Source organism: Dama dama, chromosome 4, assembly GCF_033118175.1.
Source record: "Dama dama isolate Ldn47 chromosome 4, ASM3311817v1, whole genome shotgun sequence".
Lineage (NCBI taxonomy): Eukaryota > Metazoa > Chordata > Mammalia > Artiodactyla > Cervidae > Dama > Dama dama.
In genome coordinates this window covers 21,170,091-21,196,969 of record NC_083684.1, presented here as the reverse complement: position 1 = coordinate 21,196,969, position 26,879 = coordinate 21,170,091, and the positions used below count along the sequence as shown (strand labels likewise).

Genomic DNA, 26,879 nt, shown 5'->3' with positions numbered 1-26,879 from the left:
ATGAAAGTGCTGCACTCAATATGCCAGCAAATTTCGAAAACACAGCAGTGGCTACAGGACTAGAAAAAGTTACTTTTCATTCCAGTTCCAAAAATGGGCAATGCCAAAGAATGTTCAGGCTACCATACAGTTGCACTCATTTCGCAAGGTAATGCTCAAAATCTTTCAAGCTAGGCTTCAACAGTTCGTGAACTGAGAACTTTCAGATGTACAAGCTGGATTTAGAAAAGGCAGATGCTTTCCAATTTTGGTGCTGGAGAAGAGAGTTCCTTGGACTGCAAGGAGATCAAACCAGTCAATCCTAAAGGAAATGAACTCTGAATATTCATTTGAAGGACTCATACAGAAGCTCCAATACTTTGACCATCCAATGCAGAGAGCTGACTCATTAGAAGAGACCCTGATGCTCGAAAAGATTGAAGGCAGGAGAAGGGGGGGACAGAGGATGAGATGGTTGGATGGCATCACTGACTCAATGGACATGAGTTTGAGCAAACTCTAGGAGATAGTGAAGGACAGGGAAACCGGGTGTGCTGCAGTCCATGGGGTTGCAAAGAGTTGGACATGACTGAGCAACTGAACAAGCTATGCTATAGAACCAGAGGAGGAAAGGGTTTTAAGAAGGGCTGTTGTTTAGTCCATAACTTGTGTCCAACTCTGCAACCCCTTGGACTGTATAGCCCACCAGGCTCCTCTCCTTATGGGATTTCACAGGCAAGAATCTTGGAATGGGTTGCCATTTCCTCCTCCAGGGATCAAACCCACATCTCCTTCATTTAACAGGCAGATTCTTTATCACTGAGCCACCAGGGAAGCCCTTAAGGACTAACAGTAATCAGAGCCTGGAAATCAGTTTGGTATAGTACAGACATGAGCTATATGTTGTTACATGGAAGATCTGGCTTCAGATTCAGATTCTAGTTTGGTAAGTGTAACAGATTAATTAACCTCCATGAGCAGCTGCTGTTTACTTGTATATACATAGATTTATAGTATCAACCTTAGAGGACTGAAGTGTAGATGAAGTGCATATGAAAATGTCTAATGTAAAGAACTATCACACAATTGCATTCATCTCACATGCTAGTAAAGTAATGCTCAAAATTCTCCAAGCCAGGCTTCAACAATATGTGAACTGTGAACTTCCAGATGTTCAAGCTGGATTTAGAAAAGGCAGAAGAACCAGAGATCAAATTGTCAACATCTGCTGGATCATCGAAAAAGCAAAAGAGTTCCAGAAAAACATCAATTTCTGCTTCATTGACTATGCCAAAGCCTTTGACAGTGTGGATCACAACAAACTGTGGAAATTTCTTCAAGAGATGGGAATACCAGACCACCTGACCTGCCTCTTGAGAAATCCATATGCAGGTCAGGAAGCAACAGTTAGAAATGGACATGGACCAACAGACTGGTTCCAAATAGGAAAAGGGGTACATCAAGACTATATTTTGTCACCCTGCTTATTTAATTTATATGCCAAGTATATCATGAGAAACACTGGGCTGGATGAAACACAAGCTGGAATCAAGACTGCTGAGAGAAATATCAATAACCTCAGATATGCAGATGATACCATCCTTGTGGCAGAGAACGAAGAAGAACTAAAAAGCCTCTTGATGAAAGTGAAAGAGGAGAGTGAAAAAGTTGGCTTAAAGCTCAACATTCAGAAAACTAAGATCATGGCATCCGGTCCCATCACTTCATGGGAAATAGGTGGGGAAACAGTGGAAACAGTGTCAGACTTTATTTTTTTGGGCTCCGAAATCACTGCAGATGGTGACTGCAGCCATGAAATTAAAAGACACTCCTTGGAAGGAAAGTTATGACCAACCTAGACAGCATATTAAAAAGCAGAGACATTAGTTTGCCACCAAAGGTCCATGTAGTCAAAGCTATGGTTTTTCCAGCAGTCATGTATGGATGTGAGAGTTGGACTATATAGAAAGGTGAGTATTGAAGAATTGATGCTTTTGAATTGTGGTGTTGGAGAAGACTCAGAGTCCCTTGGACTGCAAGGAAATCCAACCAGTCCATCCTAAAGGAAATCAGTCCTGAGTGTTCTTTGGAAGGACTGACATTGAAGCTGAAGCTCTAGTACTTGGGCCACCTGATGCGAAGAACTGACTCATTTGAAAAGACCCTAATGCTGGGAAGGACTGACGTCAGGAGGAGAAGCGGACAACAGAGAATGAGATGGTTGGATGGCATCACCGACTCAATGGATATGAGTTTGGGTAAACTCCAGGAATTGGTGATGGACAGGGAGGCCTGACGTACTGCAGTCCATGGGGTCACAAAGAGTAGGACATGACTGAACAACTGAGCTGAACTGAAATTGAAGTCACTCAGTCATGTCCAACTCTTTGTGACTCCGTGGACTGTAGCCTACCAGGCTCCTCCCTCCATGGGATTCTCTAGGCAAGAATACTAAAATGGTTTGCCATTTCCTTCTCCAGGGGAATCTTCCCAACTCAGGGATCAAACCCGGGTCTCCCGCATTGTGGGCAGACGTTTTAACCTCTGAGCCACCAGGGAAGCCCAACTGAACTGAATGTAAAGAAAGCTAGATATGTTATATGTACATAAATACTAATTTTTATAATTAAATTTCTTAAAAGTAAGATTTGCCTTGGCTAGTCCATTATGTATAGGGAATTGAGATGAGTTTAATTTTTTAAAAAATCTCCCCAGTTTTATCAAGTTTTAATGAATGTTGTCAGTAGGATCTAGAACATTTCAGTTTTAATTAGCAGAGAATTTATAGGAGAAATGAAAATGGCTAATATATACCTGTAAAGATAATACTGACAAGCAGTTTTTGGTGAGAATAAGCTCAATTTGTTCCAAATCTTTAAATTTGGTTTTTCACATGGGTGTTCTGGATGGTTTAGTGCATCAAGAGTGCTATTTTGCACTTAATAGCAATGGATATACCTTTTTCCTTTATACATTTTTTGTTTTAAAAACTGTAAAGAAAAAATAAACTGGAAGTCTAAATGAGATACTAGTTTATAGAAGACTTCCTCTAAAGGTAAAGAAAAAGACTGAAAACAATAAGATATTGGGATAGCTCAGTAATACTTAACTGTTAATTTCTCAGTGAGTACAAGCTTTAGGTTAAGCAACAACCTCCCCATTTTTACTGGGGGAAGGAACAAAGGGATAGAAATATTAAACCTAATTTTTAAATTATTCTCTAAGTTCACAGGGAAGGGCTGATAAGTAAGCAAAATCTACAAACTGCATACTGACTTTTGTTAAGAAAGAAAAATGGAGAAATGATTATCACTAGTACCTTTGAGAAATCCAAAGTCACTCAACATTAATTCAGTAGTAAGTTATCCTTAACTCTGAATTACTTGACAGTGAAGATTTGGTGTTGTTATTTCAGAAAAATTGTTCATTACAATTTTATTCCTGAGTTTAGGTCCACAGCACAGCTGTCATACTAAAATTTCTTTCGTTGTGCTATAAGGACAATCTCAATTTTTCTTATATACTTAAAAAAAAACCCATGTGTTCTTATTTCTGGAACTAATTTGTAAAAATTGTTTTAGACCTGAAAAAATCTTCATGAAAGATACGTGGTGGTACATTTTCTATCTTCCATTGGAGAGTACCTTTACTTTGTTGTTGTTGTTGTTCAGTAGCCTAGTCGTGTCCGACTCTTTGCCACACATGGACTGCAGCACACCAGGCCTCCCTGTCTCCCACGATCTCCTGGAGTTTGCCCAAGTTCATGTTCATTGCATCAGTGATGCTGTCCAGCCATCTCATTCTCTGATGCACTCTTCTCCTTCTGCCCTCAATCTTTCCCAATGAGGGAAAGATTTTTTCCCTTGAGGGACTTTTCCAGTGAGTTGTCTGTTCGTGTCAGATGGCCAAAATACTGGAGCTTCAGCTTCAGCATCATTCCTTCCAGTGAATATTCAGGATTGATCTCCCTTAAGATTGACTGGTTTGATCTCCTTGCTGTCCAGGAGATTTCCAGGAGTCTTCTCCAGCACCACAGTTTGAAGGCATCAATTCTTTGGCATTCTGTCTTCTTTACAGTCCAGCTCTGAGAACTTACATGACCACTGGGAAGACCATAGCCTTGACTGTATGGACCTTTGTCAGCTGAGTAATGTCTCTGCTTTTCAACACACTGTATAGGTTTGTCATTGCTTTCCTGCCAAGAAGCAATCATCTTCTGATTTGTACTCACAAATTGCCTTTACTTTGTACTCACACTTAAATGTCATTGTCATTCTTCCTTGTTACTCAGTAAGTCCTTTTCATCTGAAGGCTCAAGTCTTCAGCTTAGGGAAATGTTCACCTATTTCTTCTCCCCCATTCTCTTTTCTTTCTGGCATGCTTATTGGATAATTGTTGTCAGGATCACCATCCACAGAAAACCTGACTGACACTGGATTGGACAAACAGTTTACTTTTCCTTTAGTGAAGAAAAACGAAGTTGGCATTACAGTTGGCCCTCTGCATCTGTGGGTTTCCATGTTTGCAGGTTCAGTCAACCATGGGTTGAAAATATTCAGGGGAAAAAATTCCAAAAAGTTCCAAAAAGCATAACTTGAATTTGCTGTGCCCTGGTATTTACATAGCATTTATATTGTATTAGTTATTATATCTAGACATGACAGACTATACAGGTAGATGTGTGTAGGTTTTGTGCAAATAATATACGATTTATATAAGATACTTGAACATCTACAGATTTTGGTATCTGTTGGGGGTTCTAAAACCCTCATTGGTACCAAGGGACCACTGTACAGGACTGTTCAGTGTTGTACCCAAGGACCTAAGCTCTTCCCTTTCTTGAGAAGATTTGGCTTTCATGCTCATTGTTGTTCAGTCACTAAGTTGTGCCCAACTCTTTGTGATCCCATGAAATACAGCACACCAGACTCCTCTGTCCTCCACTGTCTCCCAAAGTTTGCTCAAATTCATGTCCATTAAGTTGATGATGCTATCTAACCATCTCATCCTCTACTGCCTCCTTCTCTCTTTTTTTTCAATCTTTCTCAGCATCAAGGTCTTTTCCAGTGAGTCGGCTCTCGTTATCAGGTGGCCAAAGTATTGGAACTTCAGTTTTAGCATCAGTCCTTCCAATGAATATTCAGGGTTAATTTCCTTTAGGATTAACTGGTTTGATCTGCTTGTAGTCCAGGGGACTCTTCAAGCACCACAACTCAAAAGCATCAATTCTTTGACTCTCAACCTTCTTTATGGTCCATCTCTCACATCCATAACTACTGGGAAAACTGTAGCTTTGACTATATGGGCCTTTGTTGGCAAAGTGATGTCTCTGCTTTTTAATACCCTCTCTAGATTTGTCATAGCTTTCCTTTCAAGGAGCAAGTGTCTTTTAATTTCATGGCTGCAGTCACTGCCCACAGTGATTTTGGAGCCCAAGAAAATAAAATATCACTGCTTCCACTTTTTCCCCTTGTATTTGCCATGAAGTGATGGGACTGGATACCATGATCTTAGTTTTTTGGATGTTGTGTTTCAAGCCAACTTCACTCTCCTCTTTCACCCTCATCAAGAAGTTCTTTACTTCCTCTTCATTTTCTGCCACTAGAGTGAAATCATCTACATATCTGAGGTTGTTGATATTTCTCCTGGTAATCTTGATTCCAGTTTATGATTCTTCCAGCCCAACATTTCGCATGATGTACTCCGCATATAAGTTAAAAAGCAGGGTGACAGTATACATCCTTGAGTACTCCTTTCCCAATTTGGGACTAGTCAGTTCATGCTCATTGTTACAAAGTAATTGTTGTACATCCACGCATCCCCTAAGTATTCTAAGCAGAAAGAAGAGGACAGACACAGACAGGACAAGGCAGCCATGTGCTGTGCTTAGTCGCTCAGTCGTGTCCGACTCTTTGCGACCTCATGGACTGTAGCCTACCAGGTTTCTCTGTTCATGGGGATTCTCCAGGCAAGAATACTAGAGTGGTTGCCATGCCCTCCTCCAGGGGTTCTTCCCAACCTAGGGATCATACTCCTTAAAAAAAAATAATAAAACTTTCTGGAAACCTTATCCAGTTCCACTTATATGTCATTGGTCAGAACTAAGTTTCATGGCCTCTTCACCTGCAGGAGAATCTTGGAATGTATATATTTTAACTGGGCACATTTCCCTCTTGACTAGAGCAGGATTCTATTCTTAAGGAAGAGGGGGAGAATGAATATTGGGTAGATAATTACAAATTATATTATAGATGAGTATTAGATTTCTTTGATCTTTCCTGTATTTCTCTTCCCTTATTGTCATATATTCTGTCTTTGTTTTGTTCCAGGAAATTTCAGTGTTTTCCTTGTCTCATAATGGACATGCCTGAATTCTGTGTTCAGACATGTCCATTATTCGTCTTTTTAAAAATTAAAAAAAAAGTATCTTTTTGGCTGCATTGGGTCTTAGCTGTGGCATATGATCTGCTCTCTATTTGTGATGCGCAAGCTTAGTTGACCTGTGGCATGTGGAATTATAGTTCCTTGACAGGGGATTGAACCTGCATCCCCTGCATTGGAAGGTGGATTCTCAACCACTGAACCATCAGGGAAGTCCCTATTTAACTTGTCTTTTGCACTTTGTTATTAGCAGTTCATTTTGTTTTTTAATTTCTTCTTTTTCATTGAATCTTATTTTTTCATATCTTTTATAGTAAAATTTAGTATTTTAATAATTTTAAATTGTATAGGTTAGTGGCATTGAATACATTCATTATCATGTGCTTAATCATCACCATTATCCTTCTCCAGAACTCTCCTCATCTTCCCAAACTGAAACTCCATACACATGAAACAGTAACTCCCCATTTTCTTCTCTCCCCATACCATGCCCCAGACCGCCTCTGTTCCTCCTGTGCCTGTGAGTTTGAACTTGACTGCTGTGGTTATCCTCTTACGTGGGATCATACAGTGCTTGTCCTTTTGTGTCACAGCATAAGGTCTTCAGAGTTTATCCATGTTGTAACATGTGTCAGAATGTCCTTCTTGAATAATATTTGATTGTATGTACGTACCACATTTTGTTTATCTCCTAATGCATTGATGGTCACTTGAGTTGCTGTCACCTTTTGGGTATTATGAAAAATACTGCTGTGAACAGGTGTGTACAAATACTGCTTAGTGCCCTTCTTTCATTTCTTTTGGATATATGCCTGTATGGGGAAATGCTGGATCATATAGTAATTCTGTTTAATTTTCTGAGGAAGTGTCATGGTGTTTTCACTGTTTTTCTTTACCACCAGCAATGCACAAAGTTTCCAATTTCTCCACATCCTCAGCAACACTTGTAATTTTATGTGCTTTTCCTATTAGCCATCCAATGGGATTGAAGTGATGTCGTGTTGTGATTTTAATTTGCATTTCCCTTATGATTGGTGATGTTAAACATTTTTTCATGTGTTTATTGGCCATTTGTCTATCTTTGGAGAAATGTTTGTTGAAGTTCTTTGACCTTTTTTTCGTTGTTGAATTGTGGAATTCCAGAATTTTTATTCTGGATGTTAATTCCTTACCTGATACATTTTTGCAAATATTTTTTTTCTTCGATTTCATGAATTGCTTTGTTTTGTTGATAGTGTCCTTTTGACATACAGAAGTTTTTAAATTTTAAATGAAATCCAAGTTGTCTAGTTTTTATTTTGTTGCTTGTATTTTTGGTGTCCTATCCAACTATGGTGTTGGAAAAGACTCTTGAGAGTCCCTTGGACTGCAAGGAGATCCAGCCAGTCCATCCTGAGGGAGATAAGTCCTGGGTGATCATTGGAAGGACTGATGCTGAGGCTGAAACTCCAATACTTTGGCCACCTCATGTGAAGACTTGACTCACTGGAAAAGACCCTGATGCTGGAGGGATTGGGGGCAGGAGGAGAAGGGGATGACAGAGGATGAGATGGCTGGATGGCATCACCGACTCGATGGGCATGGGTTTGAGTAAACTCCGGGAGTTTGTGACGGACAGGGAGGCCTGGCGTGCTGTGACTCATGGGGTTGCAAAGAGTCGGACACGACTGAGCGACTGAGCTAAACTGATCCAAGAAGTCACTGGCAAGTCCACTGTCATGAAGCTTTTTTTGTTTTTCTTTTTTTTTTTTCCCTAACCCTTTTATGGGTTTAGCGGTTATACTAGGTCTTCAATCCGTTTTGAGTTAATTCTTGTAGGTAGTGTAAGGGTCCACTTGCATTTTTGGCCTCCAGATATCCAGTTTTCCCAATTACCATTTGTCGCAAGTTCTTTTTTTTCATGGCTGTTGTTCCTGAAAACCATTTGACCATGGATTTGTTTCTGGATATTTTATTCCGTTCATCTGTTTGTCTCTGGTAATGCAGTACCATATTTTTTTGATTACTGCAGTTTTGTTAGGAAAAGTTTTGAAATCAAGAAGTGTGGTTCTTTGTTTTGTTCCAAGATTGTCTTTCTGTATGGGGTTTTGAGATTCCATATGATCAGGATGGAGTTTTTTGTTTCTGCAAAAGAATGTTAATGATATAATACTCTCTGAAGATATTATCTGAAATATTTTAAGATGTTTTTGTTTCCTGAAATACCTTTGTTCCTTATGGGTTTTGTTGTTGTTGTCTTTTTTTAGCCTTGACCAGGGATTTAACTTGAGCCTCAGCAGTGAAAGAACAGAATCGTAACCACTAGACCACCAGGAAACTCCCTGTTCCTCATGTTTTATCTTGTTCCTTCTCTCTTACTCTTTTTATTTTCCTCAAATAACCGGTAATCCTTAATTATCTGTTGATACTTGTAAATGAAGGCTTTGGTTTATCAGTGTAGATGACTTGCATGAATATACTACACTTTAAAAAATATATATTTATTTATTTATTCATTGATTCATTTTTGACTGCACTGGATCTTTGTTGCTGCACATGGCACATGGCTCTTCCCAGACCAGGGATTGAACCTGTGTCCCCTGCATTGGCAGGTGGATTCCTAACTACTGGACCACCGGAAAAATCTTCTTGAACTGTTTTGAAGGTCCATTTTGACATCATCTTTTTAGTGTATAATTGGAAGAAGTTTATTTTTAGTGTGTATTTGGAAGAAGGTAATGTTTGAGGTTCTGTATAATTGGAAGAAACAGACTTTTAGATGTCAGTTAGGTAAGCTGGGAGATGCTGTTGAAATCCGTGATTGCCAAAATAAGAAAAGCGTCATTCTGAGGCAGAATTTGAAATCCTTTTTAGTGTTTCTTTTTTATGAGGAATTACTTTTTTTTGTTTATTTCTTATTTCTAATGTGTGTGCCTGCTCAGTTGTGTCCTGCTGTTTGTGACACTATGGACTGTGGCCCCCCAGGCTCCTCTGTCCATGGGATTCTCCAGGCAAGAATACTGGAGTGGATTGCCATTGCCTCCTCCAGGGGATGTTCCCGACCCAGGGACTAAACCGAAGACTCCAGCGTCGCCTTCATTGCAGTTGTATTCTTTACCACTAGCACCACCTGGGAACCCCTTTCATATTTCTATGATATGGAAGTTCAAAGTCCCCTTAAACATTGCTTGGTTCTGAAAAGCTTTATTTCTTTATGTCAGTTGCTTTGTATACATAGGCCCAACTGTCCTACAGTAGTTCTAGAGTTATTCTGATGATCACTCTGTGGCCTACTCTTCCTTACTATACTTTTTGTCCTATCCTGGGAGTGTCTTTGGGAAGAACAGCTACCCTTTCTATAGAAACCATTTCATAGTCTTATTTTGAATTTTAGTTTCTTCTTTTCTGGTTACTTAATCAGAGTCTGTCAGTTTGCCAGCTTGCTGGAATTCTGTAATTTCAGATTGCTAATAGCACTATTTCCTGTTTCAAGCCCTGCTGATTTATTGATTTATTTTCCTTTTTCCTTTTACCCATGTTTATTTGCATTTCAATAGAATTTTTGAGAACATAGTGAGATAAATGCATGTACTCAGTCTAATTTTGTTTATTTAGCACCACTTAAATGTGTAGTTAATGTTCTAGTTTCTGTGAATGAGACAGACAAGTGTCCCAACTTTCGTAGAGCTTATACTTTGGTGGGGGAGACATATTGAGCATGTATGTAAATAAAAAACAGACTATAGTAATAGTAGAAGAAAGTAACTTGGGCTTGGAGACTTGGAGTGACCTGTAAATTGACATCTGAAGGAAATATAGCCTGTCTCATGAAAAGTGTTGGGAAGAGAGCTCTAGGCAGAAGGATTAGCAAATGTAGAGCCTCAAGAGGAAGAAGGAACTTGTTTTAGAGGAAGACATGTCTGGAGAGTAGTGAACAAAATGGCTAGTGGTATGAAATGAGATGGATGAGAGGTGAATGTCAGGTCTTATAGTAGGACTTGTAGTCTTTTGTCAGGAAATATGACTTTATTTTAAATAAAGTGAAAAGCCTAATGAAAGATCTTAGAAAAGGAACTTACAGTCTGGTTTTTTCTTAAAGGTAATTTTGGCAGCTGTTTAGGAAATATATTTGGTTTGGATGTTACCCACAGAAGTGGGAGAAATGAGGAAATTGTGGATATATTTTGCACGGAGTACCTGTGGACTTTTGTGATGATGGAAGAAACAGTCTGAGTCACAAATGACTAGGTTAATTTGGCTTTTGTAACTCTTGGTGCTATTTACTATTATGTTGCAGGAGGGAAAATCAAGAGTTATTTTTTGGGGCACTTTTGAAATGCTTGTGAGTCATACAAGTGAAGCTGTCAGGTAGGCAATCTAGAGCTTTGGGAAGAAGTCACAGCTGAAAGTATGAATTTTAGACCATTAAAACAGCAACACTTAATGTTTTGGGTCCATGGAGTATCTGAGTTCAGGACAGAGTCCTAGGACTTTAATATTAGAGATGGAAAAGAATCTGCAGGGAGGAGAAGACCCCAAAGGAGATAAAAAAGGAATGGCTGGATGATGGGGAGCCTGGAGAACCTGAAAAATCAGGGAAATTAATTTCAAGGAAAAGAGTGGTCCTCTTGAATTTTTGAGAAATGGTAATTAAGATGATTAAAGAGAGATGTCAGTTAGATTTGCCAACAGAGGTTTTTGTTCTTGATGATCCTTTTCATTGGGTTGGGAACTACACTGGAATGAAGTGATGGATGAATGGGAGGTGAGAAACTAGAGGCAGAAAGTACAGATGCTTCTTTTTTGAGAAGTTGGCTATGAATAAGTTTGCAGAGATGAGTGGGTAGCTGAAGGAACAAACTTAAATTCAGTGTTAAACTCTAAAAGGCCTACTGTAAAAAGCTTTACCAGTTACTATTTCTTTCAACTTTTAATTTTTTTCTTATATTTTGTTTAAACTTTTTAAAAATATTTTAAATTATGAAAGTATGATAACACATTTATTGGAGACTTGGAAAATACAGATCAAAGTTACATATAGTTCCATTATGTATTACAATTATTTTTTAAGTAGATAAATTAAGCTTTTTTAGGTGGAGTTTCTGCATCAAAGTCTCAAAAATTAATAGAATGAATAAATAGAAAAGTAGAAGGATATAGTAGACTAGCCTTATGAGCCAATTCAACATAATTAAGACTTATACAATTTTCACACGACAGCAGGGTACAAATTGTATTGAAGTTCCTATAGACTATAACTATACACCAGGAGACCCTGGAACATATCCAGGGACATAAAACGAGGTGCAAAAATTTCATCGTCTAAAAGTATTGAAATCAAACAGAGTCTGTTATTCTCTTATAACTGTGGAATTGTGTTAGAAATGAATATTAAGAGATACTTGAAAAGAGCCCACATATTTTCAAGTGCAGTGTGACATTAACCAAGAGAGATCTTTGTCTTACCCATTGAAAGCCTCAAGAAAGTCAAAAGACTGAAAAAACACAGGGTGATTGTGGAGAAGAAAGCATTTAAATGAGAAATTAATATAAAAAATACTTTTAAAACCCCATATTTGTGGAAATTAAATGCCCACTTTTAAATGATGGGTGTATCTAAGAAGCCGTAACAAGAAAAATTAGAAAATATTTGTAAAGAATAAAGATGAAAAGAGAAGTTATCAGAATTCATTGCATGTAGCTGAAACTGGTCAATCCAGTAAATGCAATGTGATATCTTGAATTAGGTATGAAAACCAATAGTGGACATGCATAAAATTTTGTGAAATTTGAACAAAATCTATACTTTAGATAATACTGGAATCACAGGTTAATTTCCTATTTTTTTAAATAACATCGTATTTTATATTTTCAGAATTGGATTAGAAATTTCAAGCCTCATTTAAAATTGTTTTTTTAAAAAAATCACTAAAATAATAAGCTTTCTGCCTTTAGCAGTAATACTAGATGCCATAATAAATGGAACGGTATCAAATCAATTTTATTTTTCAGAAATTCTAAGCATACACTGTCACATCCACATCCATTTCTTCTCTTATGTATCATTTTAAAGCAAATCTCATATAATTTCAATTATAAATATTTCTCATTATATGTTTCTGAAAGGTTGACCTTTAAAAGCTGAAACACAGGGCCTTCCCTGGTGGTCCAGTGGCTGGGACTCCATGCTCCCAATGCAGGAGGCCTGGGTTCAATCCCTGGCCAGAGATCTAGATCCCACATGCTGCAACTAAGACCTGGCACAGCCAAATAAATAAATTTTTAAAACTTACATGCAATAAAAAATAACACTAATTCTGTAATACCAAATATCCAACTGGTGTTGAAATTTTCAGGTTTCTCATAAATGGTTTTTAAAAACAGATTCCAAATAAGGTCCTCACATTGTATATGGGTGATTCCTCTTTTGACTCTATTATTTTCTTTTTTATTCCTTGCAAATTATTTGTTAAACTAATAACTTTCTTAAAGTCTGGAATAATCAAATGTTCTTGCATTATCTGGTGTATGTTTCATTTGAGACCTGGAATTAACTAATTTTCTAAGGATATGGTATTTGGAAATAGCTATTAATATTTTACTTAAATTTATTTTACTTTATAGTAGCCTATTGAGCATACTTAATTTATATAGCCTTTCAATTTTTTCCCTTTAGTGTTTGGGATATGAATTTTCTTATTTGTTTTGCCCCTTTACCACCACTGTTTTAGGCATTTGAGGAATTTTCTTTCTTTTAAAGTCAGATATGTATTAAATTTATTGTTTGTCTTACCCAACCTTTTAATCTGTTTGGAGTGAGAAGGAGTGGCTCCTTGCATTAATTAAATCACCATGTTGAGTAAAGTTACTCTATTGGATTCTAATTGGGATAAATATGCTCTTAAGAATGTCAGAAATGACCTTATCTGTAACTAAAGTGAAAACTGCTTACTTCCCTAGTGTTTTTATGTTTTCCCTAGATACCTTGTTTGTTTTTTTCCGTAACATTAATATAGTATAGCTAAGGTCAGTTTTACTTATGTGTATTTTATATATTTCAATCTGTGATTTGGGTAGGGGGAAAAAAGGAATGGAATATTTATTTATTTTCCTTTTTAATACTTCACCATTTTTAGCTTAGAAACAGAGAAAAGGAAAAAAGCAGAAAGGTTGCCTTGGAATTGAGTGAATTTACAGGGCTGAATAATCAAATAGAGATACTTGTTTTCTAATATTCCTCCTACCTTATATGTTAATATGGATCTGAATTCTGTTTCTTTTTTTCTTCTGCATGGGTTTGAAGGGCATATATGTTATGGATGTAATCTTATAAAATATGCAAGGCAGCAAACTCTAGCGCTATTTAGAAAGAAAAAGAAAGCAGTGTGAACATGGGCAGACAGTTCTTGCTTAAGCCCTAAAATATATCACTTTTATTCATCCATACAGAAAACAAGCATGAGGCCAAGAGGAGGCGAACAGAGAGAGTTAGGCGAGAGAAGATCAATTCTACAGTAAATAAAGATTTAGAAAACAGAAAGAGGTCTCGAAGTAACAGCCATTCAGATCATATCAGACGAGGAAGAGGAAGACCTAAAAGTGCATCTGCCAAAAAACATGAGGAAGAAAGAGGTATGAGTAAATCCAAGCAGTTTTTTTTCCCCCCAAGTATTAAAGTTTTCTAAGATCTTAATTAGATAGTAGTGAAGAAACTATTTGGTAGGCATTGAACTCCTGGATTTAAAATTCCAACTTATATTTTAGTTTGTAAAAGCATTTTCTCTCAGGTAGATGCTTGTTTTTTTTTAAAAAAAAAATCCATAAATTTAATTCTTATTGGAAAAATAAAGGCTTAAGTTAGGTAAATTCACTTTCTTATAAACTGATGATAGTAAAGTTCAGAGACAATAATTTGTGTATGACATCCTGAATAAGTCTGTTAAAATGGTTCTACTTTTTTAAAAGATAAATCTAAGTTCTGTTAAGATATATTTCAAACTATTATACTGTGAGTTTTAAAAATTTACTATTGAAAGTGTTCTTCAGTTTGAATTTTCAGTGTTCTTCAGTATCCAAAAGCTAAGGTGAATTCTTCTTGGATAGTAAGGTGAAGTCTTCTCTGTCTAAAGCATATTCATATTCTCCTTATAGATTTTATCTTTTCTTTGGATAAGTAGTGTGCCTACCAATAACCATCAACCATGATGTTTTTAACCATCAAGTTAAACTTCAACTTCTTTTTCTTTGATTTTTGTTTATCTTTTAAAAAACCTTTTATTGTGGAAAATTTTTTAAATTACACAAAAGTGAAAAGAATAGTATAATGAACCCCCATATGCCCATAATTTCAAGCCAGTAATTAAATGAAAAAGATAGTTGCTTTCTATAATTCTTTTAAAATCTCTTATCAAGTAAATCAACTGTACTTCAATTAAAAATAAATAACAATGTTATTAGACATCAAAAAAACCTGTTAGAATAATTTCATCTTCAGTGAAATGCGTTTAAAATTTCTTATGTTATTTGTGAGCTACACTTTGCTTTTTCAGGCATTCAGTCTTAAGTATTCAGGTATTCACCCATAAATATATTTTAGACATTGAGAATTTCTTACCTGTTCACCATTTCTCTGTTTTGTGTGTTTCTATTTGAAAAAAATTACTACTGTTAGTGTAAATAACTTCATCTTTATAGGTTTTATCAAAGTTAAAGATTTCTTAATATCATAGGACTAAAGGATTAAGGTTATTAATGTCTTTGACTATATTCTGTGAAGACTGTGCTTAGATACTCCTTAATCCCTTGGCTAATTTCAGTACTTATTCTTTTTTCTTCTATTATGCTGATCTTCCAGAGAGTTTGAGTTTTCTTCTCAGTTTGAATGTGTTTCTTTAATAATGGGGTGAACAGAAAATATATGCCAAAGACTGTTTCAAAAGGGAAACTAGGTAAAGGAAAGTCTAACAGAGAAAAAAGAGAAAAGGAAAATACTGCTTGGCCCAGAAAACAACATTCTTTACAGTTGAAGTAAAGGGAACATAATCCAAAGAATGGAAAAGGAATGCCTCTGGTGGTGGGTCAGAGGAGATGAGAAAATAGATAATGACAGTCTTTTCTCTGGGGAAATGAAGACTCTGTAGTTCTGGTACTCACTGTGCAGGTTTGAATCTTTTATTTTATGTTAACCTGAAAACAGAAGCATTTATTTGGCCAAATTTTTTTTCAGAAATTTTTAGTTTGTTATAGAAAAGTTTTAAGAACGCTGTTTCTAGAGTAAGATATGCTTTTACTACAAACAAGGAAGACCTCAAAGCAATTTTTGTATAATAAAATGGAATCTTTTAATGTAGGTCAGGAACAGGGGCAGTCAGCAAGCTTTTTATGTAAAGAGCCAGATAATATTTTAGGCTTTCTGGGCTATAAAGTCTCTGTCAAAGCCACTCTGCTCTGTCATTGTGTCTGGAAAGCAGCCATAGAAAATATGTAAATGAATGGACATGGCTGTGTTCCAGTAAGACTATAAAAACAGGTTGCAGACTAGATTTTGCTCTTGGGCTGTACTTACAGTCCCTGAAGGCACACCATGTTTCCTAAATATAATACTGGTGGGAAATATGAACATTTAAAATGTCTATATATTTTAGAATAGACTTCTTTGATATGCTTCTTATTGTTTAGTGGCCACTTAAATTCAGTATTTTTCCCTGCTCATAGGACGCTTAAAGAATTTGAAGCAAGCTTTACCTTTATTTTAATAAGGAAAACCTTACAATGTGTCTAAAAGCACATTTTTAATTGACTTTATTTTGTATATTTTGAAAAAAATAGAAGAATGAAAGGAAATCTTTTTAGACATCTAGGTAACAACATTATCATAAAAGCCAATCATTAAACTTAACTTTTGGTTTGTTTAAAATAAGTCTTCATTTTATATGTGGGGGTATGATTATTCTAGATATTAGTAATGTAACAGTGACATTTTCACTGATTGAAATTTATTAACCAATTTTGAATATCTTATTAATGAACATAGAGAATTAAGGTAGACTTCAAGTTAAAGATGGTAGATTGAATAAACACATCTAGCTCTGTGCTCTCCCCAAACCCTAGTAAAGTAGGAAAGGGACTTTTTGTTTTTTCAAGGGCAAAGTTCCACAAGGAGAGGCAATAGGAGAAGCAGCAAAATTCTGGAAAGTAATAACGTCTTTAGTAGACCCAAGAAACCTAAATTGTAAGCGCCTTTGAGAAAAGCTAAGAAAGAAACCTTTTTTTGTTTTACATCTTCCTTAAGGTCAGCAATTTTTTGCATGAGTTATGTCTGGAAGTGTAGAGGTGATTTGAAAGTCTTTTTTAATACCTTGCTAGGGCTGTTATCCTTTAATAAAAGATAAGGCAAAAGAGAGTTTCTGGTTTCAGAAATACCAAGCATCATTGAGGGCAGGGCTATCAAATTAAAATGAGGAAAGTTACGTAAAAATTAGAGATGGTAAATATTGAGTTCTCCAGTCAGGCTTTCATAAAGGAAAAAAAAAAAGTAACTTGGATGAGTTTTTGCAGGGTGAAAAGAAAATGAAAACTGCCATTAATATTCTTTGTAAGAGTAGTTGTGGTAGTAATGAAACAAAAAGGAATTTCCTTTTTCTTAAAAGGAAATTGAAGATGTCAAAAAAGTACCTGGGAAATGAACTTTAAAGTGAGAATCTTATATATATATATATATATATATGTGTGTGTGTGTGTGTGTGTGTGTGTATAAAATATGTAACTTTAAAAATGAGAATCATATATGTGTGTATGTGTATAGATATGTCTATATGATTTGCAAAAATGTCAAACTTTAACAGAAATCTGACAGACAAAATTGAAGAAATGTACCAGAATGTATAGCAATAGGAAAAGAGATTAAAAATAGAATAGAAAACATAAGAAATTTAGAGGACCAGTTTGAGGTCAACATATGTAAATAATTGATGTTACAGAAAAAGAACATAGAAGATGAAGGAGAAGGAAGCCATCAATGAAATAATTCAAGTAATTTTCCCAAACCTGAAGGACACTGAATTTCTGTATTGAAATACCCCACCGAATTAAGTGGATGGTTAAAACAAGATATTATGCAAAATTATATCATCACAAATTATCTCTCTTTGGTTAAAAGGAAAATCCTTCAAGTTTTCAAAGGAAATAATCAAAATGGTACAGTGAAATACTCTCCAGCAAGGAACAAACTACTTGTGTATGAACAACATCAACAAACTTCAAAAGCATGTTGAATGAAAGAAGCTAGACACAAAACAGTACTTACTGTACAATGCCATTTATATGACGTTCAAGAACAGGCAAAATGAATCTATGGTGGTGGAATAATATTTCTGGTAGGGTGGGGAGGGATTGACTGGAGAGGAAAATGAGAAATTTTCATATCTTTATTGTGGTGTGGGTCATCCAGTTGTACACTTAAGATCATATATTTCATTTTATGTAAATTAGCAACAACTTAAAAAATAACTATAAAAAGTGGCATAGAATTTTCTTAGCAGTGGCACCAGTATTTGGAATATAGTATTTTGCCTTTAAATACTAAGAGGAAATCTTCAGGTCTTTACTTAATCACACTAGTAACTAGTGTGAAGAAAGACTCAAGACACTTTCTAATATTTAGGATCTCAAAAAATTTGCTACCCATACTCCCTTTCTCAGGAAGCTACTGCAAGATACATGGCATCAAAATGAAGAAGTAAACCAAGAATGTATCCTGAACTTAGAACACAGGGTCCAGCTCAAGAGAGAGATGAGAAGAATCTCCAGCATGATGTTGACGAGAGATCTCAACATGATAATTGTGCAGTAGGCCTAGAAAGCAACCATGTCAGATTGAAGTATAGCAGAAGACTTTCTTAAAGAATTTCTTCAAGAAGATAAAATTGATATATGTAAACATTATGAAAAATTTATCCAACTAAAAGAGAATTTGGGTTCAGTTAGTAATGAAAACTAAGCAAATGAAGAAAGAGAATCTTTTCAGGGAAAACAACGTACAGGAAAAGTGAAATAATTTATGTAATGAATAATGTAAGCACAACATCAATCTCATCAAAATGATAATATAACTGTAATGGGAAGATGTGATAAGAGTATGATGGCAAGAGACAAAAAACAATAAATCCTAATTTTTCACAGTGGAAAGTCGGTTTATAATGCCTGAAACCAGAAGTCCAAGATGTTGCATCAGATAAATGCTGTTAAAGTGCTGCAGTCAATATGCTAGCAAATTTGGAAAACTCAGCAGTAGCCACAGGACTGGAAAAGATCAGTTTTCATTCCAGTCTCAAAGAAAGGCAATGCCAAAGAATGTTCAAACTACCGCACAATTGCACTCATTTCATATGCTAGCAAGGTAATGCTCAAAATCCTCCAAGCTATGCTTCAATAGTATGTGAACCAAGAACTTCCAGATGTTCATGCTGGATTGTAGAAAAAGCAAGGGAATTCCCGAAAAATACCTACTTCTGCTTCGTTTACTACGCTAAAGTCTTTGACTGTAGATCACAGCAGACTGTGAAAAATTCTTAAAGAGATGGAAATACCAGACCACCTTACCTGCCTCCTGGGAAACCTGTATGCAGGTCAAGAAGCAACAGTTAGAACTGGACTTGGAACAACAAACTGGTTCAAAATTAGGTAAGGAGTGCGTCAAGGCTGTAAATTGTCATCCTGCTTATTTAACATATGCAGAGTACATCATGTGAAATGCCAGGCTGGATGATTCACAAGCTGGAATCAAGACTGCCGGGAGAAATATCAATAACCTAAGATATGCAAATGACAGCACCCTCATGGCAGAAAGCGAAGAGGAACTAAAGAGCCTCTTGATGAAGGTGAAAGAGGAGAGTGAAAAATCTGGCTTAAAACTCAACATTCAAAAACTAAGATCTTGGCACATAGATGGGGAAACAATGGAAACAGTGACAGAGTTTATTTTCTTGGGCTCCAAAATCACTGCAGATGGTGACTGCAGCCATGAAATTAAAAGACGCTTGCTCCTTAGAAGAAAAACTATCACAAACCTAGGCAGCATATTAAAAAGCAGAGACATTACTTTGCCAACAAAGGTCCGTATAGTCAAAGCTATGGTTTTTCCAATAGTCATTTTCAGATATGAGAGTTGGACCATAAAGAAGACTGAACACCAAAAAATTGATGTTTTCTAACTGTGGTGTTGGAGAACACTCTTGCGAATCCCTTGGCCAGCAAGGAGATCAAACCAGTCAACTAAGGGAAATCAACCCTGAATATTCATTGGAAGGACTGATGCTGAAGCTGAAATTCTTAATATTTTCCTGACGTGAAGAGCTGACTAATTAGAAAAGACTGATGCTCGGAAAGATTGAAGGCAGAAGGAGAAAGGGACAACAGAGGATGAGATGGTTGGATGGCATCACTGACTCAATGGACATAAGTTTGACCAAGCTCTGGGAGATGGTGAAGGACAGGGAAGCCTGGCATGCTTCAGTCCATGGGGTCGCAAAGAGTCAAACACGACTGAGTGACTGAACAACAAAAGCAAACTGTATACTTGTTTAACTGATTAAAAATCAAAGCATAGTGAAAAATCCAGAAAGAAGTAGAATCATAGTAGAACCTGAAAAAGTAATTTGTAACCCACAAAGATGATAATCATGATTTTAGCTGGCTTGAGATAATAGGTGGTTCTTCTTTTCTGTTTTAGTTTTCTGTATTTAAAAAAAAATTCTACCATGAACTTGGATTACATTTGTAATCAGATGGGGTAAAGTAGAAATAAATGTTGGTTATTCTTATTTTCTGTAGCAGGGCTAAGATGAAGAATTTATTATATTCATAAAGGCACCATTGATATTCAGAAGGGACCATATTTAGGGTGAGGAAATTTTTTGATTGAAACAGTGAGCTCATGCTACTGAGAAGAAAGAAATATTTGAGATTCTTACAGAAATATTAGACTGTATAGAAATATATATCCAGTCTCTATTTAGTCTTAGAATTAAGTTCATGCATTTTAGTAACTCCTTTGTCTAATTTTAATATTTCAGTTTAGTAACATGATACTTTATACCATTTAGTATGCATCATAGTATTATGTATAGTATTTATTATCATTTTAAAAACAGTGAAAACTTTAAAAGATTACTAAATCTACTGCCTTTATGTTAAAAGCTTTCCCTTTTTCTTTTAACAGAGAAACAGGAAAAGGAAATTGACATCTATGCTAACCTCTCTGATGAAAAGGCTTTCGTGTTTTCAGTCGCCTTGGCAGAAATAAATAGAAAAATTATTAATCAAAGACTTATTCTCTGATATTTGTCTGCAAAATGTGTTGAAACTTTCTTCAGGATTACATCAGCAAATTCTCAAAACAGTTGTGGACTCTCAGGAGCATTCTGATTGCATCAATAAGGGCCCTTGATTGTTTTTTTCCTTATCATTTAGCCTGTGCCACACTTTGGGAGTGAAGCTATAGGCTTGGACTGTTTTGGGATTTCCTTGTTTACCAAGGAGTATTGTCAGTGTTTGTGTTTGGGATATATTGTATTTACTCCAAAAAGAAAAAAAAAAAAAAGGAAACAAACTGGTTGGCTGTTAAAGAATTAAAGGATAGGGTTGGGAGTGGAAGTATGAAAACCAGAGAAATAAAATGATAGTTTTCAGGTTTGCCACCAGAGATGCAATATTTTAAATACTTTGAGAAAGAGTGACTTTTAAAAATATATATTTCAGATTTGAGCACTAACATTGCATATTTACAGTTCATTTAATAAATTGGCAATTGATATTTTATTGAATGGGGAATTAATATAAACTAAGTTTTGTCTTAAATTGATTTTTTTTTGCCTTTTATTTTTATGACTTAAGGTATGGGTTATATTTAGAAGCTACTTTCTAGACAGTTTGGAAGTTTGGGTGCTATATGAAGAAAAACATTTAAGGATATATCATACTTCAGATATAAACACTTTGTTTTCTTGAATGTAATTTATTTATTGGTTAAAAAAAACTTTTTTGCTCTCGAGATGGTGCCTGTTAACCTAAACATAGAATATATTTATTACATGCAAAATATTTCTTAGATAGCCACTTTTAAGCAGTAATGTTCTTTCCGAATGGATGTTCATTTATACATCCTGAAAATTATTTAAGTTGTTACTTAACCTCACTCTGGAGGAAAAAGAAAATAAACCTTAATATTGAAACTAATAGATTAAATAGTGTGCTATAAGCTTTTTGTTATAGTGAAATTTGTGAGCTATATTTAAATTATTAATTTCCTAGTGTTAATGATAATTGTTTATAGTTGATTTGTTTTATACTTAATGCTTTTGCATTTTTGTATATCAATTTTGTGCTTAACACATTCAAACTTGGTAATGACTTTCCTTATTTTAAGTTGGTTGTGGCCTCTCCCACCTCCCCCCCTACTCCCCAAATCTTTTTGGAAATTCTAAAGCCTTATTAAGGAAGGTAGCAGCAGTTAGACTTGCCCTTGCTTAAGGGAGAATTTTCCTTACAATTTCAACGACAGCATTGTCAGCTTCAGGCTGTTTCTCCCATTACTGCTCAAAGGAAAAGAGGTTTACAATTTTTTTTTCTTTATTTAAATGGTAGCCAGCAGAGGGAGCTTAAGAGGTACTCTAGGTAGGATATAGGATTTTTCCTAAGAATCCCTTTTGCCTCAATCTCCATATTTACCTGCAAGTACTACTACATTTATCTTTTATGCATTTTAAAACCCTGGTAATAAAGTTTATTCCCAGGAATGTTAATGTGACTTTTATCTATGAAATAAAATGATAAGAAACTTTTCATTTTGAGAAAAAAAGTTAAATGATTAATATCTTAAAATGCTTATGAACTTATATAGGCATACCTCCAAGATATTGTGGGTGCAAATCCAGACCCCTCCAAAAAAGCAAATATTGTGATAAAGCAAGTCACATGAATTTTTTGGTTTCCCAGTGCATGTAAATGTTATGTTTATATTGTATGATACTATAATTTATTGTGTATAATAGTATTATGTCTTTAAATATATATATATGTACACCTTAATTTTAAAAAATACTTAATTGCTAAAAAGTGCTAACCATCATCTGAACCTTCAGAGACTCATAGTCTTTGCTGGTGGAGGATCTTAGCTTGATGTTGATGACTGTTGACTGATCCGGGTGAAGTCTGAGGTGGTCGTGGCAATTTCTTAAAATAAGACAGTAATGAAGTTGCCTCATTGACTGCCTCTTCCTTTCATGAACAATTTCTCTGTAGCATGTGATGCTGTTTGAAAGAAGTAGAACTTCTTTCAAAATTGGAGTCAGTCCTCTCACCCTTATTATCCTGCTTTGCTAACTGAGTTTATGTATATTCTGAATTCTGTGCTGCCATTTCAACAGTCTTGACAGCATCTTCACTAGGGGTAGAGTTCATGTCAAGAAACCACATTCTTTACTCATTTATACAAAGCAGCTCTTCATATGTTAAAATTAGATCATGAGGTTGGAGCAATTCAGTCACATCTTTAGGCTCCACTTACAATTTTAGTTCTCTTGCTGTTTCCATCACACCTTTGGTTACTTCCTCCACTGAAGTCTTGAACCATCCATGAGGGTTGAAATCAGCTCCTTCCAAACTCCTACGTATGCTGATATTTTGACTTCTAACCATGATTAACAATGTTCTTAATGGCTTCTAGGATGGTGAATCCTTTCTAGAAGGTTTTCAATTTATCCATACCTATCAGAGCACTCACTGCCTATGGCAGCTATGGCCTTATGAAATATATTTCTTAAATAGTAAGTCTTGAAAGTTGAAATTACTCTTTGATCCATGACCTACAGAATGGATGTTATGTTAGCAGACATGAAAATAATATTAACCTTGCTTGTACATCACCATCAGAGCTCTTTGGTGACAAAGGTGCATTGTCAATGAGCATTAATATTTTGAAAGGAATCCTATTCTGAGGAGTAGGTCTTAATAGTGAGCTTTAAATAGTAAATCATGTTGTAAACAGATGTGCTGTCATCCAGGCTTTTTTTTTCCATTTGTAGAGCACAGAGTAAGTTTAGCATAATTTTAAAGGGTCCCATACATCAAGGCTGTATATTGTCACCCCGCTTATTTAACTTATATGCAGAGTACATCATGAGAAATGCTGGGCTGGAAGAAGCACAAGCTGGAATCAAGATTGCCAGGAGAAATATCAATAACCTCAGATATGCAGATGACACCACCCTTATGGCAGAAAGTGAAGAGGAACTAAAAAGCCTCTTGATGAAAGTGAAAGAGGAGAGTGAAAAAGTTGGCTTAAAGCTCAACATTCAGAAAACTAAGATCATGGCTTCTGGTCCCATCACTTCATGGGAAATAGATGGGGAGACAGTGGAAACAGTATCAGACTTTATTTTTTTGGGCTCCAAAATCACTGCAGATGGTGATTGCAGCCATGAAATTAAAAGACGCTTACTCCTTGGAAGGAAAGTTATGACCAACCTAGATAGCATATAAAAAGCAGAGACATTACTTTGCCAACAAAGGTCGGTCTAGTCAAGGCTATGGTTTTTCCAGTGGTCATGTATGGATGTGAGAGTTGGACTGTGAAGAAAGTTGAGCACCAAAGAATTGATGCTTTTGAACTGTGGTGTTGGAGAAGACTCTTGAGAGTCCCTTGGACTGCAAGGAGATCCAACCAGTCCATCCTTAAAGAGATCAGTCCTGGGTGTTCATTGAAGGACTGATGTTGAAGCTGAAATTCCAATACTTTGGCCACCTGATGCGAAGAGCTGACTCATTGGAAAAGTCCCTGATGCTGGGAGGGATTGGGGGCAGGAGGAGAAGGGGACGACAGAGGATGAGATGGCTGGATGGCATCACCGACTCGAGGGACATGAGTTTGAGTAAACTCCAGGAGTTGGTGATGGACAGGGAGGCCTGGCGTGCTGCAATTCATGGGGTCGCAAAGAGTCAGACACAACTGAGTGACTAAACTGAACTGAAAGGTTTTCAGAATGGTAATGAGCTTTGGTTTCAACTTTTAAGTCACCTATTGCAGTAACCCCTAAAAGAGAGTCAGCCTGTCCTTTGAAGCGTTGATAGCAGGCACTGACATCTCTCTACCATGAAACTCCTAGGTGGCAGCTTCCAATATAGGCTTTTCATTTACATTGAAAATTTATTGTTTTAGTGTAGCCATCTTCATTATTTATCTTAACCTAGGTCTTCTGGATAACTTAACAGCTTCTACATCAGCATATGCTGCTTCACCTTGCATTTTTATGTTATAGAGACAGCTTGCTTCCATAAGCCCCATGAACCAACCTCTACTACCTTCAAGCTTTCTTCTGCAGCTCCCTCACTTCTTGGCCTTCACAGAATTGAGAAGAGTTAGGCCCTTCCACTGGATTATGTTTTGGCTAAATGTGGCTGGTTTGATCTTCTGTCCATATGGAAGATCTTCATATTGGCCATAAGGCAGTTTCCCTTTTCATTTATGTGTTCACTGGAATAGCACTTTTAATTTCCTTTAAGAAATTTTCCTTTGCACTCACAACTTTGCTAACTGGTGCAAGAGGCCTAGCTTTCAGCCTATCTTGACTTTTGACATGTTTTTCTCACCAAGCTTAATTATGTCTAATTTTTGATATAAAATGAGAGACCTGTGACTTCTTTTACTTGAATCTTTAGCGTCTTTTTAGAGATATTAACTGACCTTAATATTGTGTGTTGGAGGCCAGGGGAAAGGTGGGAAGACAGAATGATCGGCTGGTGGAGTGATCAGAATACATTTTTATTAAGGTCGTCATCTTATGTTGTCAAAGTTCATGGCACCCCAAAACAATTACAGTAGTAACATCAAAGATCACTGATTATAGGTCACCATAACAAATATGAAAATGAGAAAATTCAAAATGTGAGAATTACCAAAATTGACACAGATGCAAAGTGAGCAAATGATGGGAAAATGGCACCTATAGACTTGGTTGATGTAGGGTTGCCACAAGCCTTCGATTTGGTTTCAAAAAAGGCGGTATCTGCAAAGCTCAGTAAACTGAAGTATGCCTGTGCTTATTTAGGTCCCCAGAAAAAGCAAGAAGCTTATGGAGTATGTATCTCTAAGCTGAAGACCCTTAGAGGAAAGTCATGTTAAAGTAGTCAGTGGAAGGACTTCCCTGATGGTCCAGTGGTTAAGACTCACTGTTTCTGCTCCAGGGGGTGTGGGTTCAATCCCTGGTCAGGGAACTAAGATCCCGTATGCTGTGCTGCATAGCCAACATAAATCTTTAAAAACAAAAATTAGTCATTGGAAACAGGAAGGGAGGAGGTGGGTAACTAGGCTGGAATTTGCCACATAGAAAAGTAATTGTTTCAAATGTTCAAATATTAAATCATTGGCTTATTTAAAAAGTTCTTTCGAAGGGCAAATCTTAGGCTTCTCTTGTTTGTGATGTAACCTGTTTAACCAATTTCTCTAAAAGTCCTATTTGTTGATATTATGTATATAAGATAACTCATTATAAAGATGAATTTGTCTAGGCACATTGTAGTGGTCTCAAAACAGTATTTTGTCACTAGTGTTAAAAAAGCCTTTCTTGTCAGCAGATGTCCTAAAAGCATAATTATAGTAATTTTAATTATATAATGCAAAATTTGTTCTGCTCTAGTATTTATTAATGATATGATTATTCAAAATGCCCTAAAATGATTCCATGATTAGGTCTGTTGAAGGTATGTTCTTTCTTAAATGTGAGCAAGATCAAATAAAAGTTATTTGAGGGTTGTTAGGCAAACCTATACAAACTTGTATGTTTACCTTCCTAGCCAACTCCATACTGTTCCAAAATGTTTCAGGGGGCACGTGAATGCTTGAGATTTTGTATGTTTGGTGGTGGTTTTTATTTAAGTATGCTGCTGCTGCTGCTAAGTCGCTTCAGTCATGTCTGACTCTGTGCGACCCCAGAGATGGCAGCCCACCAGGCTCCCCTGTCCTTGGGATTCTCCAGGCAAGAACACTGGAGTGGATTGCCATTTCCTTCTCCAATGTGTGAAAGTGAAGCTGCTCAGTTTTGTCCGACTCTTAGGGACCCCATGGACTGCAGCCTACCAGGCTCCTCCCATGGGGTTTTCCAGGCAAGAGTACTGGAGTGCGTTGCCATTGCCTTCTCCATTTAAGTATGAACATTTCTTATATGTTTATGGGCAAGTTTAAACTAAGAGGGAAATACTACAGATGACTTCTGTGGCAATCAGTGGAAATGATCACACAGCTTGAGACAATTTATATCATGATGAAATAAAAATTTTAATTACACATGACTTAGAAATTTAGCCAAAGTAAATTCACATGTCTTTAAATTTCAGAAATACTTTAAAAATAATGGTAGGTATCCCATGATATCTATTCAGTTCAATTCAGTTGCTCAGTCGTGGAATTTTTCAAAAGATTCCAAGATAATTCTTATATGCATCTGTATTTTTAAAAGTGATACAGGTTTTTCTATTAAATGCTAGTT

General features: G+C 36.2%; 1 protein-coding gene across 1 annotated transcript in view; it reads left to right on the top strand.

Moving 5' to 3' along the window:
- C4H16orf87 (chromosome 4 C16orf87 homolog) overlaps positions 1-23,382 on the top strand; it is a 34,904-nt gene extending 11,522 nt beyond the window's left edge. The window contains exons 3-4 of the mRNA XM_061138440.1: positions 13,789-13,971; positions 20,558-23,382. Of these exons, the coding sequence (XP_060994423.1) occupies positions 13,789-13,971; positions 20,558-20,676 (302 nt within the window). The 3' untranslated portion in view covers positions 20,677-23,382. The remainder of the gene's footprint in view (positions 1-13,788; positions 13,972-20,557) is intronic.
- The last annotated feature ends 3,497 nt before the right edge of the window (positions 23,383-26,879 follow it).